The sequence below is a fragment of the Haemaphysalis longicornis genome, unplaced genomic scaffold (genome assembly GCF_048455015.1).
Source record: "Haemaphysalis longicornis isolate Haplotype H1 unplaced genomic scaffold, Haemaphysalis longicornis Haplotype H1 scaffold_1, whole genome shotgun sequence".
NCBI lineage: Eukaryota > Metazoa > Arthropoda > Arachnida > Ixodida > Ixodidae > Haemaphysalis > Haemaphysalis longicornis.
In genome coordinates, this window is record NW_027526203.1 from 338545533 (window position 1) to 338564457 (window position 18925).

At 47.3% G+C, this 18925-nt stretch overlaps 1 protein-coding gene across 2 annotated transcripts in view; it reads right to left on the reverse strand.

The window, feature by feature from the left end:
- Window positions 1-18925, reverse strand: part of LOC144152941 (band 7 protein AGAP004871-like) — a 261932-nt gene that overhangs the window by 48354 nt on the left and 194653 nt on the right. For both annotated transcript variants that reach the window (XM_077684538.1, XM_077684531.1), the window contains exon 3: window positions 3257-3329. In XM_077684538.1, the coding sequence (XP_077540664.1) occupies window positions 3257-3329 (73 nt within the window). The remainder of the gene's footprint in view (window positions 1-3256; window positions 3330-18925) is intronic.

The window sequence follows — 18925 nt, forward strand, 5'->3', positions numbered from 1 at the left end:
ATGACCCCACTGAACGCTTTCACCTAGTCAATTTAATATGACTTTTTGTATGTAAGCCCCGACCATCGGTGTCGAAATCATTGGTTTCAACAAACGGCAGCATGGCGTCCAGGGTCGTAGTCGGCGCTCTTCCATACACACGCTGTAAAGGGGTCATCTGCTGTTGTTTCCTAGATAGCTGTATTGTACGCGAGCGTGACATCAAGGAGGATTTCGCCAGACGTATTATGCTCAACGCAAACCTACATAGACCGGATATCTACAAGGATTTGTTGACGAGTTCTGTTAGTCCGTTCATTTGGGAATGACACGCCATTGGCTTTCGGCGGCCCGTTGTAATGTATCGTAAGACCACTTGCACCAACTCTGCAGTTAAGGCCATTATCCGTGCCTGCGATAAAGTATTCAGGGCCTTCATGCCATAGCACAAGTCGGCGGACGAAGTCCCCTTCGGAAGTGTGGCTGTCTCCGCATAACGCATCAGGTCTGTCATTACAACAATCCACTTGTTCTCTGTTCGTTAAGCAGGGAATAAGGCGGTTAGTTCCACTCAGACTTGTTCGTGCGGCTTGGGTGGTGCGGTGATGGGCTGCAGAAATCCGGCGAAAATCAGCGGCAGCAGCTGTTCCGCCGTTCGCAGTCGCGGGAGGCCATAGCGGGTGATGTAGAGAGGTCAAGTAAGACTTCGCGTTTATCTGCATGCTCTGTACGTGCTGTGTAGAGGTGCCCAGAAGGTAGGCCGTATGGAAAGTTTCCAAACTTTCGTTACGTAGATCACCTTGATTACGAGGAGATGCTTTGTTTCCATTCCGGGGTCGAAGCTCTTGGCAAGGTTGGAGTCTTTGAGGCAGAATAAAGGTAAATTGCGTATGAAAGCCCTTCGCATGGCCCTTCGAGATGGTCTATCAGATCGGGTAACTCTTAAGCTGGGCGGTGGCAGGCGGCTAGGTCAGTCTACTTCACGATGCTGAAAACGTGTCCTCTTCATCAAACTCCGTGGCGGTGGGTGGGTCTGTGGGTGCGGACGAGAGGTAGTCAGTGTCGGAATGTTCCTACTGCATTTAAAGACGATGGTAACATCGACTTCTTGCATGCGGAGGCTTCACCGCCCGAGTTGGTCAGACGCCTGTCTTCAGATTTTCTTGCCCATAATAATCTGCTACCACCTTCAGTGGTCTGCAACAAACGTATGAGTTAAATATGGTCTAATTCGAATGGATAGTGCCTAGGTTTCAGGACCCCCTTCCACGCCCTCCAGAAATACCTCGCGTGGGAAATCTGGACCACGGCGCCATCTCTTCAAGAGATATCCGCCTTCTTCATGATTTTGGTGAATCGTCGGCACTGAACACAAAACCTAAGTGCTGTCTTTTCTTTTCACGAGCACCACCGTGTCATCCAAGACGGGTCTTCCGATGTGCGCATGCAGTCGCCGTTTAGCATGACTTCAAATTGATTCAGGATAGCTTCGAGATCGTGTGAAATCAACAGCTAGTGTGACTGTCGGGGAGGTCAGGTTCTATCTTGTTTGTGAGGGGCTTCTTCTAACGGACCTTTTAAGTCACCAAAAAGTTGTCGCGGGGCTGCTGTGGCAAAGCCCTGATTTTTGTCCATTTTTATTGTTATAGCGCCGGGCAGACATCAAAGAATTGGTAGCTATGCCGGTGGTGTCGTCTGATCAGGGTGGAATGAGGGCGGGAGCGATCACATCGTTGGCCTTGTTAATTATTTCCACGAACGTGAGAGATACGCTCTTGTTAAGATGCTGATATTATGACCGGAATTTGCGTTTGCGTTCTGCGAAATCTGTGACCGGAACTTGCGTTTTTCTTCTTATCAAGCACACAACGCATCACTTCGCAATGCGCCCCCCACGGTAGACAAGCAGGCTCTGGTCGCAACCCCACGATCGCTTCAAAGTGAGGGACAGGACCTGGACAACAGATGGTGGTCCTCAGTCTTGCAATGGAGGGAGAGTGGCGTAGTCGTCGGTGATGCTTATTATGGCACGTTGTTGGGGATCCTATTTGACGTTACGGCGCAGTCGGTGGGGAACTTACTGATTTGTCTTGTAAATAACTCACTGCACCATCGCCGGTCAAAAAGGCAGTGTATAGAATTTCTTCTCTGGAGCAGTTCGTAACGATCACGAACGAAGTTTGGTACGTAATTCTGTTAAAGGTTCTCTGCAACACTGTCACTGAACGCTTCACTCTTCCTTTCGCGAGTGAAACCGCTTCTAAAGCTAGAGCTGTTACGCGAGCAGATACGCGACGCGTGTCGTTCGCTCGGAGGAAGAAAAAGGGGAATCGAAGGAGAGTCTGTGTTTGGTTTGAAGGAGAAGTACAAGGAGATGTACCGCGGGCACTCGAAATCTCACTATAGCTTCAGCTTCGCTGGCTTCCGTTTCAAAGAGTGAAAGGGCTCTGCGTTTTCTGCCGCCTGTGAAAGGCAAGTGGTTTATTTATATTTTTTGCGGTGAGCTAATGACACCAAACATGACTGTTGTCCCTTTGCTAACGCTTGCAGCTGCACATGTTGAGAGCGCCATTCGGTTCGATGCCACGGGAGAATTCGTTGCCGATACGTTCCCGCTTTAAAATATTTCTTACAGAGCAGTTCACCGAAAGCCACTCGCTTATGATGTGGACGGCATGTTTGTTTTTTGTTTGCACTGTGTACCTCTTATTACTTACCTAAAGTTTTCCGTGAGAATCATTGCAAAACCACTGTCGTTGTGTAGCACCACGTAAGGCTTTCGTACTGATCAAACCAAGACATCTGGCTCGGAAGACACAGCGGACAGCGCTTTACTCCTGTGGCGAGAATATTGGCATCCGTCGAAAGCTAAACATACAGACGAAGACTTTGCACGGAATATAAAACAACAACATCTACCAGCTATCATGAAGCGGTCATCTGAAGCTCGATCTCAAGAAAATAAGATAACCTAAACGTACCGTTCTCACTGAGCTTCCGCGCAACCCAACTGTGCACATGTGCTTGTCTCAGCATTTGAGCTTGACAGGCATGAAGACGAGAGATATTGCGCTTTTCTAACAGACATTATCACTAACAGCCTGGCAACAAAATATGGGAGCTTCAGTGCCAGACACCACACTTAAGCAACACCAATGGCGCAATCAATTAATGAATAGCCACTTCCGCGCAGCTGGCTCCAATTTGTGCAGAAGGCTTCGGGCGCAAGCACCACTGATCCCGAATGGGCGATTATAAAGGGAGCGAGAATTCTTACCTGGGCCTTTGGCTCCTCCACGAAGCAATCGACCGAGGCGGAAAATCACGGCACGCTCGTATTCTTGAACTACCTGCAAAGCCGAGAAACACCCGTTCAGCGAGAACGCGCTCGTTTGAAAGCGGCTGCTGTCACGCACACTTCTCATTAGTGGCGCGCTCCTTAAGCTGAGTTCGGGATGGGGGCAAATAAAGGGACGGCGATGCGTGGCGCGCGATCTTTGGACGATTCAAATGTGAACTATCCTTTTTTTTTGCACTAGCCTGTGCTACTGCGTGCATGCATGCGCACGCACACGCCTTATCGATATATATATATATATATAAATATAAATATATATATATATGTATATATATATTCGAAGGCAGCACCGGATAATACAATACAGGCGAGGAGCATGGGGAGCGTTATCTGACATTTGTGGATTTCTCTCTTATCCTAGGAATACTTTTTATTCATTTTATTTGTAGCAATATTTCAAAATTTATTTTTTCAGGCAACAAGTGGAGAGACTATTTTTCTTATGCCTTCCCTGCCTGTTGAATTTCTTTCCTGAAGGTCTGTGTATGGGTGAGTGCGCTGCTACTTGTTTTACTATCGCCATTTCGTTTTAGGCATCAAGCTTGAGCGGAGAGGTCACCGCTTAACCTATTTAATTGATATTACGTTATGGGCAAACATAGTAGTCTTGCAATTTCGTCCCAACGCAGAAAAAGGAACTTGAACGCGAATCCACCATGATGGTGCGAAATGAGACCAACCCTAGTAGATCTCAATTGCTCGTTGATTAAGTTGCTCAGATAAAAGTCCTCCAAAAATGATTGACACCTCAGTCTAAAGCGTCGTCTTCAGGAAGCTCTCCCATCTACCGTTACTGACGTTGGATAGATAAGTCAAGAGGAGCCCCTCTTCTCTTCACGCCTAAACAGGCGATTCGCGATGGGGCTTGCGAGGCGCCCGGCGAGGTGTAAGAGCGAACTAGTGAAGTACGAGCCAGTGTGAAAGAGCTGTTCGGCGGGATTTCGTAACACTGGCCCGTCCGTAGACTGGTCGGGGTCGATTGGTCGCTGTGCTCTGGCCGCACCAGCGTCCCGACTGGCTGTCGTAAATCCTTACACATTATAGGCCCCATGTGAGGCATCGATTTCAATGCGAAGCTTATAAATCTCGGGTATCGGATACAGGACCCGAGGTCGCAAATGGGCAATTATTAGACCTAAATGAATCGCCAAAATCTAGTTGAATAAATAAACTATGAAAAAATTCACTTCCAAAAAATAAAGTTGAAGAAAAATGATTATTATTGTTTTATTTTTCTGGCAAGACAGGCGCGTGAATTTATAATTTTGCATCATGCACCACCATCATCATATCATCATCATTTATTTTATTTCACAAGAGGAGGCCGAGGTACAAAATTCAACGATGGGTGATGGTCATGTATTTAAGGATTAAATATATTTTGTTTCTTCTACGGGTTAGTGGTTCGTAGTTTCTACCCCAGGAAAGCTTGAGTCTAGCGATTACCTAATGCGGCTAGGTATGTTCAGACGTCAGCCCCGAGACACTGGCTTTACAAAAGCTCTCGTGGCACCGGACTTTCCGCTGACGTCTGCTACTACGGCTGACGTTGCTTTATTGTATCCCTTTTTTATCCTCTGGCCGCCATACTACAGCTAGCGTAGTATTCATGGCTTATTACGGCTCACTGACTGGTACACTCCAGAACAGACCCTTTTTAGTCGAGAGCTATGCGCTTAGGGCCGCAGCTGTCAAGCTTCGATTTTTACACAGCCGGCAGCCAGGCGCCACCTTTTTTTGTGACCTTTTGTGGATATTACTTTGGTACGCGTAATTGCGCCCTTTACACTTGAAGGCCTCGTGGAACCTTGCTCAGCATTACTGCATGAACAAAGGATTAGGAGCAAACTAGATGGTCTGCTCAGAGGTCCTCGGCGTTCCCCTGCCCTCTAAATCTAATTACGGGTAATGAAATAACCCTTTTTATACTTATATAACGATTCCTCCTATTTTGCGCACGTAGCTCGCCTTTCGGATGGAGAATCCTCCTGTCGTTACCCATAGGAGCTGATGGTCCTTATACCGTACGTTTATTTTAGCTGTAGAATATCATTGAAAAGTCGGGGGCCGATACTGAATGCACACCGATTCTGGTTGCGATTTATACTTCACAGCATCCATTACACGAAAAAAGGTAATCAAAGGCTGAAACCTACGAATGGCCTAATGCGGTGCGGCAATGCGCGCATAAGCGAAAAAGAAAAAAAAAACGAACAAAGCTAGTATGCAGATGTATTCCGATACTAAAAGGAATCGTTTTGAAGCCGATGATAAACCAAATGATATTGACGGTAATTGCCTCATCTAAAACACGCCAAGCTTATTACGCCAATATTACGTACGTCGATACATAATGCACAAACTGTGCCCGGCAAATAATCACTCGTCTCTATCTCAATTAGCTGGCAACAAAAAAAGAATACAAAATCCTTATTGAAACAGGCGCACTAGCAGCATTTGTGACCTGAAAGCACACAGGGTTATGCTTGTACATGTGCCCGCTGTAGCGCTTTTGTACAATTTTCATTAATCGGCAGCTATCTCCTTTGCTCTGCAATTTAGCACAACGGTTTGAATGTATTACTTGTTTTGTTTAAAAATAACACAGGCAGCAGCAGTACGCTGGTTTTCAACATCCTAAAAAAATACCCGCTATTGCGTAAAAAATCGAAAAAAGGCTTTGTATGCACTCACAAACGAAAGAAAATTTTGTTTTTAAATGGCAAGAAACAATGAATCGCAACTGACCTGCCTGTATCATTGCTGAAAAATTAAAACGCGAAATACAGCGATATTTTTAAAGGCGCTAATTTGTGTTGCAACACCCTGGATTCTCGCATCTAGGCTGTTGAGTTTTTCTGAAACGCCCCTAAACAACACACGTACGAACCAGTCAAAGAGCGCGAGGTGGCGAACACAAGAAGTAGGCTGTTATCCTGTACATTCACGGAGTTTCCCATATACTGAAAAATATTGCAGCTGAAGTCGGAGTCACGGTCGTTTTTAGCGCTCCCAACAAACTAAGTGCTTCGTACTGAGGAGTGAACGTGAAAAAAACTGCTACAAAATCGTGCTTGAACAAATACGCATGTCCATGCGTTGGTTGCCCTTCGAGGTTATGTGTATGGCATACCGCTGTCTTGCGGCTAGCAGTATACTGGCCGAACAGGCCGTTGCCCCGCATGCACCCCAAAAGCTGAAACAGGCAGTAAGTGATCTTGTCCTCCACTGTGCGAAGCGTGGACGCATGCCCAAGATTGTTCTGACACGTGTTCAAAAAAATAAGAATAAAAGGAACTAGAAGCCAGTAATGTCTTCGAAGTCCACGTAATGGACCCACGAAAGGACTCGACCGTCATCTTGGCCTCCATTGACAACAGCCTGGATACCTTGATTATTGGCCGCCATATTTGCGAGGTGCCTTGTCCTGAATTAAGTGCTCGCCTTTAGCACAGCACATTTATTTTCCTGATATCCCAGGGTGCTCCATTACGGAGAAATAAACACGTTGTAGTCAGCGCTGCAGCATCGTCTAGCCTTCAATGTCTTGTCCTGTAGCACTGTTTTCGAAACTTTAAGTATGCACCAACAAGCCCGCATCGACATACTTTTTCAGTTCTTGGCATCGTCTCACAGTCTCAGCGTTCAACAAAAAACATGTTGAGCAATAAATGCATAACAAAACTTTCTGACGTAGTGAAAAAAATAAAACTTCCTAAAAAGTATTAGGCAAAGGGAGAAGTAGTGCGTACGGCCCGAATAAACTTTGTAAAGATTGTGTGAACTGCCTATTCCAATCCTATTTAAATAAACATGTGCTCCACAATTTTTTACCTGTCTACATGTTCATCGTGCAGGCGTATACGTGCAATGTGCGGAAAAATGCAATTTCCTTACGCTCATTTGTGTTTTTACAGTGTATATTCTATTAAAATTAATTGTACTACAATTGTACCTGCGCTGTTATCTGTTTTAATTGTAACAATACGTATCCCCTTATAACCATACGCCGATTAGCGCCAGGTTTTTTTCGTTGTTCTTGCTTTTTTGCGTTGCCGATGTGCTGGTCAACAATAAGAGAGCGGCAGTTTCTACAAGCTGCTTTTTACTGCTTTTTACTGCAGTTCGTCTGTCTGCATCTAGAGGCCGGGAATAAGCTCATCACGTAATAGTCTATGAAGAATGGAGAGTTCAGTGGGCACATAATTTGGTATAACGGGTTCTTAAGTTATCTTTGCTAGGAAACTATTATTGCCCAATTTTGTATGCTATACTTTTCCCACTCGTTACACCGAAAGGAAGGAAGCCCTCCTTCCTCAACCATAACCATACACTACAATGAAGGCCGCGGAAAATGTTCACAAAGCAGTTTTGATGCACCAAGCAGTCTGCTTTTAGGGGCGGAATTTACTGATGCGTTCAAAACATGCTTAGTTACATGAACCTCACGCACATAGAGCGATTCGAGGCCAACCGCGGCTCGCTATTTTTCGCCACCTTGACTGGCGAAAAGCCGAACAATTGTGTTATGCACACGTGAAGCCAGACAGTACGCCCGCCTATAACGAACCGTTCCTACAGAAAAATGTTGTGCTTCCGGTTCCAGTTACACTGGCTGTTGCCAAACCGAGCGGTCTTTCTCCTTACAGTCGAAATTAGGGACCCAATTTGTGTGCGGCGAGCGAAATTAAACGCTTCGGCGCCCGCCTGCACCAGCCGCCAGACCCTATAGATGCTACAGCGCCTAGCGGGAGAGGCAGGGGAAAGCAAAAATATTGGGAGCGAGGCGAAGCAGGCACGCGCGGTGAAACACGCACAAGGATGAGCCAGGTGCGGGAAAACAGCGCTGACAGAATGCCCGAAGGGCGTGAAAGCCGCATGATCGCTTCCGAAGTATCTCACGTGGCGCGTGTACGAGTACGCCTTTGTGTTTTCCGTGCCCAGAAAACTGCACCATACGAAACCTTTTGTTTTAGAAGCGACGAGCCGCACCTGTTCCCATTTGATATGGGCTGAATACCCTGCACTGGGACGAATTGCTGAACCGTTATTGTTCAAAGCAGGTAGTTAACGAGTCTTTGTTAATTATCCAGACAATCGTGATGGCTGCACGTTCATATAATGTCACTCCTGGGCCCGGAAGAACAATGCGAGTTCGAAACCCTCATTGCTGCTATCCTATGGGACGTTATAGCTAGCAGCTTGTTGAACAGTTGGTCGTTAACGTAGTCCATTCACCGGAATCATTGTTGCCCTAGGTGATTCCCTTCGCATAACCTTTAGCGTTTCAGTTAATTTAGAAAAAATCTTCACCCTTTGGAATGAAAGGAAACACATGGCAGCAACAGTAAAGAACTAGGACCCCTTAAAATCCATTGAGCACAGAGTAAGCTGTCATGCGGACTGCACAAATTCTCCGTACTGTTAGAAATTCACGTTTCAAATTTTGTCTTCTTCTGCTTATTTGCAGATTTGTAAAATCGACTCTTTGTTAGGGAATCTTGTCTACCCAAGGCCTCTAAAAAATGTGGTATTTATTAGACCCGAAGCATCTCATGCTCGGGGCTGTGTCCCTCCCTCCCTCGTTGTCGTTGTCCGCCGTCCGCACTCTACTGCGCATGCGCGTCTCTTCAGCCCCGTCAGCGTTGGGGCTGACGTCAGCGCAGTCCACTATAACAAGAAATAGTTAGGCGGCGCCCGGTTTCGATCCCACGACTCTCTGGCCGCAACGGGAGGTACGCGGCGCTCTTCCACAGCGCTACAAATCGAGACGGGAGCATGTGCTTCACTCATTCAAACTACGTCAAGAAGCTACTGATACAACGAAGGCACGCGAAGCTGAACGTCAATGGAAACGACGAACTGAAAACTAATGGGAACTTCAGCCGACCCTACGGGTTCCCTTACGGGAAAATGGTGTAATTTTTATTTATTTATTTATTTAATTAATTAATTAATTAATTAATTAATTAATTAATTAATTAATTAATTAATTAATTAATTAATTAATTAATTAATTAATTAATTAATTAATTAATTAATTATTCCTGCACACTTCGGTAAAAAGAATTAAGCGCCTGTCGCGTCTGCCCGTCCTCGGGACGCCAGACTTTCATTTGTAACCACAAACTGCCACGGCCAGCCATTCATTAACAAACATAGTTCCACCTCTACGAACTTGAACTTACACTTTGCCTTGTGAATCCGGCTGATCAATCAATCAATCAATCAATCAATCAATCAATCAATCAATCAATCAATCAATCAATCAATCAATCAATCAATCAATCAATCAATCAATCAATCAATCAATCAACCAATCGATCGATCGATCGATCGATCGATCGATAATTAGGTGTGTGCCCTTAGCAGAAAAGCCGTGGCAGAAAAACGGCCCACGAATTCTTTCCGTTGCTCGCGATGTCTTCCATAGCGCGTGCCTCAGAAATAACAAAGAGAAAAAATATGATTTGTTTGATTGTGGTTGGTTCATGAGGCCATGAAGCAAAATAAAAGTTTCTTTTATTCGAACCCGCCGCGGTGGCTCAGTGGCTATGGCGTTATGCTGCTGAGCCCAAGGACGCGGGATCGTTTCCCAGCCGCGGCGGCCACTTTTCTGATGGAGGCGAAAAGCGAAAACGCCCGTGTGTTCGAGATTTCGGAGCACATTAAAGATCCGCAGGTGGCCAAAATTAATCCGGAGCCCTCCAGCACGGCGCGCCTCATCGCCTGTGTAGCGTTGGCGCGTTAAACTACCACAATCAATCAATCAATCAATCAATCAATCAATCAATCAATCAATCAATCAATCAATCAATCAATCAATCGATTCTTTTATTCGAAATATAAGATGTTGTGTAGCGCCTCCCCCGCTTGTCTGGCCGCAAACGATGCTTTATTCACTGAGAAATTACACAATTTCAGCCAAAATTATAATTCTGCTAAATCGTGCGTTTCGTGACGTAGTGATGACGTTTCCTGAGCAAGTATTTGAAATGAATGCTAAGTATGTTGATGAGGGCTGCACGGATGATGAAACGCATTTCGTTGCTTTGTTTACCATCCCTTCTCTAGATGGCGCCACAATACCGCTCAAGCCCGCTGTACGTCCTAGCTTTGTTTTTGACCGGATTTGCACCTGGCCTATTTTTGTCGCGGTTGATAGTAATCGCCCCGTGAAACATTGGGTATGCTCGGCAAGCAGGGTCACGTAAGACAATGTCGCTTATCGCAATTGGCCTGTGTCGTGTGAAACAATCCCGAAGTGCCGGATTGCTGTGGAGCTATAACAAGCATTGTGTGCGCAGTACGCAGTGCTACCCACTGGTGCTTCTATGTTCACGTGTGCGGACGTACCTTCCATTTTTTACCTGACCGTTCTTACTGCTTTAAAAAGAATATGCATCAAATGTAAGCGCACATAACTACTTCTGCAATCCTGTAAGTCCTGCCTACCGTGCGTTTGCCTCTGCCGGCCTCAGTAAATCGCACAGCTGCCCATATTACGTCATAGATTCTGTTCCGGGAAATGAACTAGTGAGTCGCATGGCCATTCTCTTTTTTCCCAAGTATATAGCATATTGTAGTGAAGTTCGCGTTGAAAGTGGTGTGAGTGTTATTCTAACGAAACAATCTTTCGGATGAAGCAAACGTGCATTTTGTCTTCATAAGCGGATCTTCATGGCCCCTGTAACGCGCCGATGCTACACCTGGACTATGAGGCACGGCGTTGTGCAAGGCTCAGGATTAATCGCGTTCTCCTGGGGACGTTTTACGTGCGCCGAATTCTTAACGCACGGACGTTTTCGCTTTTGGCTTCTATCAGAAAAGCAGTCACCGCGGCCGTGATCGAACCGACGTCCAACAGAACAAGGAGCGCGCACTCCCATGGCCAACGCTTCCTATGCGCAGACCACGGCGGCGGGTCCAACTGTACCGCAACGCCAGTTCACTGCCTACGAAGTACGATACCTTCGCATAGCAATGAAACGTGCGAAGCGACATGCAGGGACACAACGGTAATGCATAAAACCTCAGTGCTGTAAACCTATAACTCAGTGATACACAGTGCGTCATGCTCTCGCCTTTGCACATAGATTTCATCATAAAAGCAACAGAACACAAACTAGACAGAACGAAAGCAAAAGAAGACACCTGTCTAGTTAGTGCACAGTTATTTTTATGCTGAATAGTATCCAACGATAGTGCAACTTTGCACCCTTATATAATTGCTTGGGTGCCCATATGTTTTTTTTTTCTTTTGAGTCTCGTTATTTTGCGTTTTAAAACTCTTATGTCTACACCGTCGAGTTTGATAGGTATAGAGCAGGAATAATGGGCAAAACGAAGATCACTGATGTTTAGGATAACAAACAATTGGAGATCCCACAGCAAATATAACTGTTTACATGTTGTAATGACACTGATTTTAACTTTCAGGGTGCTACCATTGAATTCCCTTGTGTACACGCGCGATGGGAATACAAGGTTTCGCTCACGCTTACGCATTTAATCCAGTTCCTCCTAGTGATCGGTCTCTCGAGATACGAAACCAATTGTCGATTCCATTTTCCCTGCGATATAGCGGAACGCGACAGCTATGAAATATACTCGCTCGCTGGATATTCTCTGGAGTTTCGAGTAGAAAAAGCGGGCTTCCCGCCGGCGTCCCTTGCGAGGCCGCGGCGAAGATGAAAATGCAGAGGGGCACGAGTACGCGTCAATTAAAAACGGAGCCCTTATCGCACCCGTTCGCTCGGCTAGATGTGCGTGGCTGCGATGGTTGCGGCTATCGATCGGCCCGCCACAGCGCCAGCGGGGCCAGAGGTCGATCTTTTCCAGTCTCCCGAACACGTATCGCTCCGTGGTCTTCGGCGATAAGGCCCATTGTGCGCAACCACTCGCGCGCTTTGAGTCGCGCATTGTTTTGAAAAGAGAAACGAAAGAGCAGGAGAGCGGGACGAGGGAGGAAAAGGCAGGCACCGCTGCCACGGAACGCCTGTTTTGGTTTTATAACCCCGGCACCACGGCCGAAGTAAAGAGCGGCGCGCGCACTGCGCGACAACTCTCTTATCGCCTGCAAAACTTTCACGCCCTGGGCGAGAGCGCTTCGCAGTGGACGGGCGAAAGCTACGCCGTTGTGTGTACACGACGCCCGCCTTTGAAGCGCATGCAGCGCGCCATACCGCTGCGTCAAGATATCAGCTGATCACTCAATTAGTTTTTTGTTTTCCGTAAACCTCGCGCATCTTTCGTAATTTAATCCCCGTGTGGGACCACAATTTTTGTTTTTGGATTTTGCGCCTCTTGGTGCTTTTAATGAAATGTTGCGAACAAAACATAGCCTAGGGAAATATTGATTGTAGGGTTTAACGCGCCGACGCAACGCAGGCGATGAGGCGCGCGCCGTAGTGGAGGGCTCCGGATTAATTTTGACCACCTGGGGATCTTTAACGTGCGCCGAAATCCCGCACACACGGGCGTTTTTGCTTTTCGCCTCCACCAGAAAAGCGGCCGCCGTGGCCGGGAATCGAACTCGCGACCTCGTGCTCATCAGCGCAACGCCTTAGGAAATATGTACGCACGCATAGGTTTTATGTCTGGCGATTTAACGTTTGACATGGCGTCACCACTGGTTCTGCACATGCTAAATCCCAAATAGAAGTTTAATGCAAAGGATGAAATACATTCGAGCAAGGCGATTGCGGATAACCCTGGATAAACCAGCTGGGATTCAGACAACATAACACGTGCTTTCGGTACCTATAGTAAACATGGTTTGCTTTTATCGTGTAGAACAGTAAGAAAAAAAGTGCTCGCTTGGACGTCGAAATTAGACCTGAAATACAACGAATGCCTCCATTATATGTTTTTGATCTGCTCTCGCCAAAACGACTTCCTACCTCGGCGGAGTTTGTCGCACGTCATTGCAGAACGTAAGTCAAGCCCGTTGGCCCGTCGGAATAAGCTTAAAGATACAATTGCGAATTTGATACAGTGCCACCTAGAACACGCCGGCGTTGCCGGAGCAGAAGTGCGCTTTTGGCACGGGTTACGGTTTTTTCAAGCGCGGGCAACGTGAATTCCTGCTGCTATCTCCTTTTACGAGGAGCTAGATACATCTTTCCCAACTTAGTGAGGAAGAAATGTGTGAAAAGTACTTGCACGTTAGTGCGGATAGGGTCATACTCTCATGCTCAGGGAAGGTCGTAATGGTCGCGACGCACATAGAAAAACGTTATGTTGACCCGGACATACGCCATATCCTAACCTCGTTTTCAAGAACGAGTTTGCGTGCTAGTTGCGTCAGCCGCAATCAAAAGAAAAGCGTGTAGCAGCTTAATACCCTAAACAGTTTGGCATAAGCCTGTACGGCACCACAGAGGGTGTGGTGAGCAGAAGTTGTAGTAGAAAGAAGTCGTGGTATTAGCACGGTCTCGCTGGGGCCACGCATGCATAACATACCGTGGGTAAAAACTTGCCTAGTGGGGACCCCCCTCGAATTCATTGTTTGCCCTCTGATGGTGGCTGTGCCCATACAAAGAAAACGTGACAGTGTACCTTTCTGCGAAAGAGCAGTGGGGTGCATGGAACGTGAAAAGGGGCTTTCCTACCAGCAATGCACTAAACAAGGAAGGATGCAGGTAAGCCAACGAGCTAACGGATGGTTGAAGGCACGCCCACCCCCGACAGGACGCGGAGATAGTAAGCCAATAGGCTCTCACAAATCCGGCAGCGTGTGTTCGACTACACACTCTCGTGGCACACGAGCAATGGGACAGTCGAAAAAGGGTGGTCAATGTCGAGAGAGATGGCAGCGCTGAAGTCGCACCCCAATGACTTAGCTATGATGCTCGGAGTGGCTGCGGAGGTCTCTTAGAAGCCGCAATTCCTGGCCTGTGGCGGGCCCATCCTATCTAAATTGTTGGGCAGTCACCCGCGTGGGTGCGTGCCCGCGCAGTGGCCAGCGTACACAACATTGCTTTTAATGCGAGAGCGTTACTATAATAGGCCCACGAGCGATTCTCCGTGGGCGCTAGTCGCCCGCTATCAGCCGTGCGAATCAAGCGCTCACGGAAGGACGTCACCACCGCCAACCGGAAACGGCGGCGTCAAGAAGCGGGCGTTCGCCTGAAGCCGAAATCGAGCGCAGCGACTACACTAGTGTAGAAAGGAGGACAACGATATACGGCGTAGACTAGAGAAAGAGTACTGCACTCGATTTCACCAAGCGTGACGCCTGCGCAGTGCATTTCATTCTCCCCAATCGCAGGTAAGGAGAATCACTGCGCTCGGCCGACGTGGTCGTCCGCCATGCCCTCAACTGTCGTCATCAAACCAAAGCGCCTCTCACCACCTTAACGGATGCCGGCGCCACCACTGTGTCACCTAACTAAAAAAGGTGGCCAAAATTTACCGGGCCTAGAATATGATCCAAAACGAAATAAAAAGTGTCTAGAAATTATACCCAGGAAGAGGCGTATAATTACACAAATTCGCAAATTACTTTTCGAAATTCCCGCCGCCCGGTCACCGCCACCAGCTTATTTGCCAAGCGATGAATGGTGCTACATGGCCACGCTTGGAAACACTGAAACAGTCGCACTAAAACTCGCATTATTGCACGAACCCAGCATTACCCGCAGCCTCATGCTCGCGCCGGCACGTCTTAAACCGCAAGAGCGCAGATGCCCTCTGTTTTTTCTTCAGTCCAAATTGCCCTTTCAATCCATGGCAATGGCTCGTTCCCGTTATTGCTGCAAGCAGAAAAGCGCCACTTGCCCGTGAGAAAACATCTGCAAAGCGAGATGAATGAAGATTCCACCTGGAGGTCTTTTCAAGGGCCTACAAAACTTGCTTGTGAAATGTGACGGACCCGAGCTGGTTAGTGAATGCCTGAATTTAAAATTGTTGTGCAAGAAAGCGAGAAAACGCACCATGTGACACTACCAATTGATGGCGTATTTAAAAGCACTACAATCCATAGACCGACACGGCCGGAGAAAACAGAAAATACAAAGCTTTAGCCAATAAAACAAGCGAGAGGCAGCCATTCCGGCTTGCTGAGATAGTACGAAGTGGATCGCAGATATGCCTTTTCTTCGTCTGTGAACGCATTAGCAATTCCTCCCCCTACCACATCTGTCAACAGGTTTCTTCAATATAATACCAGTTGCTGAACTCAGCTTCAGAATCCGGGCCTGCGTGCGCACGCCTCCTCCCCCTCCGCCCCTTCCTTCGTTGGAAATGAGAACCGCATTGGCGCGGCATTCAGGAGACGAAAACTGAAATTTTCTAGACATTTACTTTTTATATCCCAACCTACTAAAGAAAACCTGCTTTTCAAATGAAGAATCATTAAGTTAGAACTGTTTGATATCGTTTTCGAGTGCGCTCCTTCTGTGGTTACCGGAAGCAGGCACAAACACCTGATTGCTTCTTCAACTTTCTGTCAGAAGATAGCGGTCTAATCCGGTTTTGATTGATTGTAGGGTTTAACGCGCCGACGCAACGCTGGCGATGAGGCGCGCCGTAGTGGAGGGCTACGGATTAATTTTGACCAACTGCGGATCTTTAACGTGCACCGAAATCTAGTACACACGGGCGTTTTTGCTTTTCGCCTTCATCAGAAAAGCGGCCGCCACGGCCGGGAATGGAACCCCAGACCTCGTGCTCAGCAGCGCAACGCCTTAGCCATTGAGTCACTGCGGCGGGTAATCCGGTTATCCCTCTTTTCCCCAGGTACAGGGACAAACCAGTCACCACTTTTTCATACATAGGACCTATGGGGAGTTGCGGAATTCTGCACATTAAGTAACCTTTATCTACTCAGGATATTATTTTTTTTGTGCTTGTAATATGTTCCTATGCATTGAAAAAGGTAAGAGAAAAGCAAACTGAGAGTCGTTTCCTAACGTTGCCACATAAGAAGATTAATGACTGCTATTGCACTTTGTGTCTAAGTATAGCAGTAAAACATTGGACCTAAAGGGGCCACTAAGAACGGCGAGGCATTAGGACGATTGAAACAAAAAAAAAAGAGAAAGCTCAGGATATTTGAAGCAACGCTAAGTCAGGGAGAGCGACTACCGAACAGCACTCAACTGTACACGAGGAAGAAAAAAAAAGCTTGTCTGCTTTAAACGGAAGACAGCGGAAACGAGGCGGTCATCGGTCAGCACGATGTCTTCATGAATTGCAAATCCCTCAGAAAGTAGGAGTTTTGTAGGTATAGTTCAGAAATTTTAAAAGAGAAAATTTTAAAACCTGAGCATGAGAGCAACCAGTTTTTCAACTCAAAAGCTACGTAAGTTTGCCGGAATCCATATTTTCCGGGCAGAGTTCTCGAGATATTTTTTTTTCTAGCTTGCTGGAGACCAAGTCCCCATGTTATGCTTAGATTTTCAAAGGCACAGTTTGGGACAAAGTCGGTCGAAAGCGCAAGCACCGACCGAAACGAATCGTGGCGCCATCTACCGCTGTCGCGCCTGGTTTCGAGACGCGAGCAAGGCACATGCGAGGCCTTCTAGTTAGCAGGCTGGCCCATTTTCTTGCTTTCGCCTGTCGTGATAGTTGATTTCGTGTGTGGCGCATGGGGCCGCTAGTTTTCACCTTTTTGCCCGCCTCCAAACGACACTGGTCGTAGTTATTGACATTGTGTAATTACCTGACGAGGTTAAAGCTAAAAATGGCAGGCCACGTTGCAGCTCTTTCGGTCGATTCGCACGTGTTTTTTACGTAGGCATATGAGGCTTGAAAAGGCCGGATCTGTCCCTCGTAAAGGATTGAGCCTGCACGGCGAGCATGAGCAGTGGGGGAGTTCGACGTCAGCAGCGAATCGCCGGTGCGCGCCCTCAGGAGCCTCGGAGCAAAAGCGCGCCGTGTGGAAACGGATAGTCGGCGCATTGGACGAAGGGTTACAAAACGAAGCATGCGCCATCATGCTGCTTTACACCTTGGTAGACCGGCAGATCAGCAGAGCCGACACCTAGGCAGACCGTCGAGCACACCGCGTCGAGCAGCAACGTTCGCACAGAGCACGGTCCCATCTCAATGCAATGCGTGAAAAGTGCATATAAGGGGAAGCCGACTTGATTGGGCTAGCGGAAAAGTGTAGCCAAGAGCCTTACCAGGTCAAGTGATATTTAGAACCGACCTCTCTACAGGCCGTGCTTGCGGATGCCTCTTGGACGTTTCATTGCGTTAAACATTATGCGAAACCCGCTGCGGTGGCTCAGTGGCTAACTAACACGTTGTGCTGCTGAGCCCAAGGACGAGGGTTCGATCCCGGCCGCGGTCGCTGCTTTTCAGGCGGAGGCGAAAAGTGAATTGATCTGGAGCCCTCCACCATGGCGCACCTCATAGCCCAGGTACAGCTAAGGCGCGTCAAACACCAAATATTTCTGAAAAACAATTATCCGGCGGAATTAGGATGCCTTCTGTGAAGCCAAAGCTCCATGGCTACACTGAAAGGGCGCCTCCGCAAATGCACAGACAGGAGTCGTTCGGCGAGGCCTTCACTAAACATTAACGGTGCCGCGCGAAGGACTGTGGCATATAAACGCCACAGGAGCGCCGTAGCACTCGCACATGTGCCCAGAATACACTTCTAGTCGATATAGACGAGGCATCCCTTTCCCTGGTGCCACTGGCGGCCACGCTTTCTTCTGCGCTCACAAGAAATAGACTGTGTCAGTGACGCGGCTCACCGGAGAAGCGCGTCGAACGCTTATCACATTTCCTTGCTGCCTACCATTTTCTACAATGGGGTAGCCTCCGAACGACTGCACAGTACTACGCAATAATCGCTAGTTATCGAGGTAATTTTTTGAGAAACGCGGGGCTGTTTAGTCTTTCCATAACCGGCTAAGTGCTCAACTGGCTTAATGACCGGGATTTTATCGTCGGTTTGGAAATAATAGCACCGGTTTGGCGGCAGCAAATTTTTAATGAGCAGTAAAAAGGCAATTGTTCCTGGCCGTAGTTTAGTGCCACTGTGAATTTACGATTCCAATGTTTATTTTTAGGCGACTCTGCTAAACAAACGAAAAGAGCAAAGTGGTTGAACTGCTTCACCACTACACACGCTTTTTCCGGGACTTGTTTCCTCATCGCCGCGTGGACATACTTTTGGATGGTAACGCTGGTCTACAGTATTCCCCAAGTCTCCGGGAATGCCAGGTGGCTAAAACGGATCTGACCGTGCCCCCGCTACTGCAGAATTTTACGGAAGTTGTACTTCCTAGCGGAAACTGAGCGGCGACCCTGGTTTCAAGCTTATCACAAACATCAATTCAAATTTTGGCTATTAGACCGGTCTCGCTTATCACTTTTATCAGAAAAACGGACGCCTCGGCGGGAATCGCAACCGCGACTTTGGGCTTAGCACAAACATCAATTCTAAAATAACTAAGCTACATATTTGAGTTTTTGTTTAGTTCGAGCTCTCCCAAATCTTGCTGTATACAACCTGCAGTTCTTCCTTCCTTTCTTCCTTCATTTCTTTCTTTCTTTCTTTCTTTCTTTCTTTCTTTCTTTCTTTCTTTCTTTCTTTCTTTCTTTCTTCATTTCTTTCTTTCTTTCTTTCTT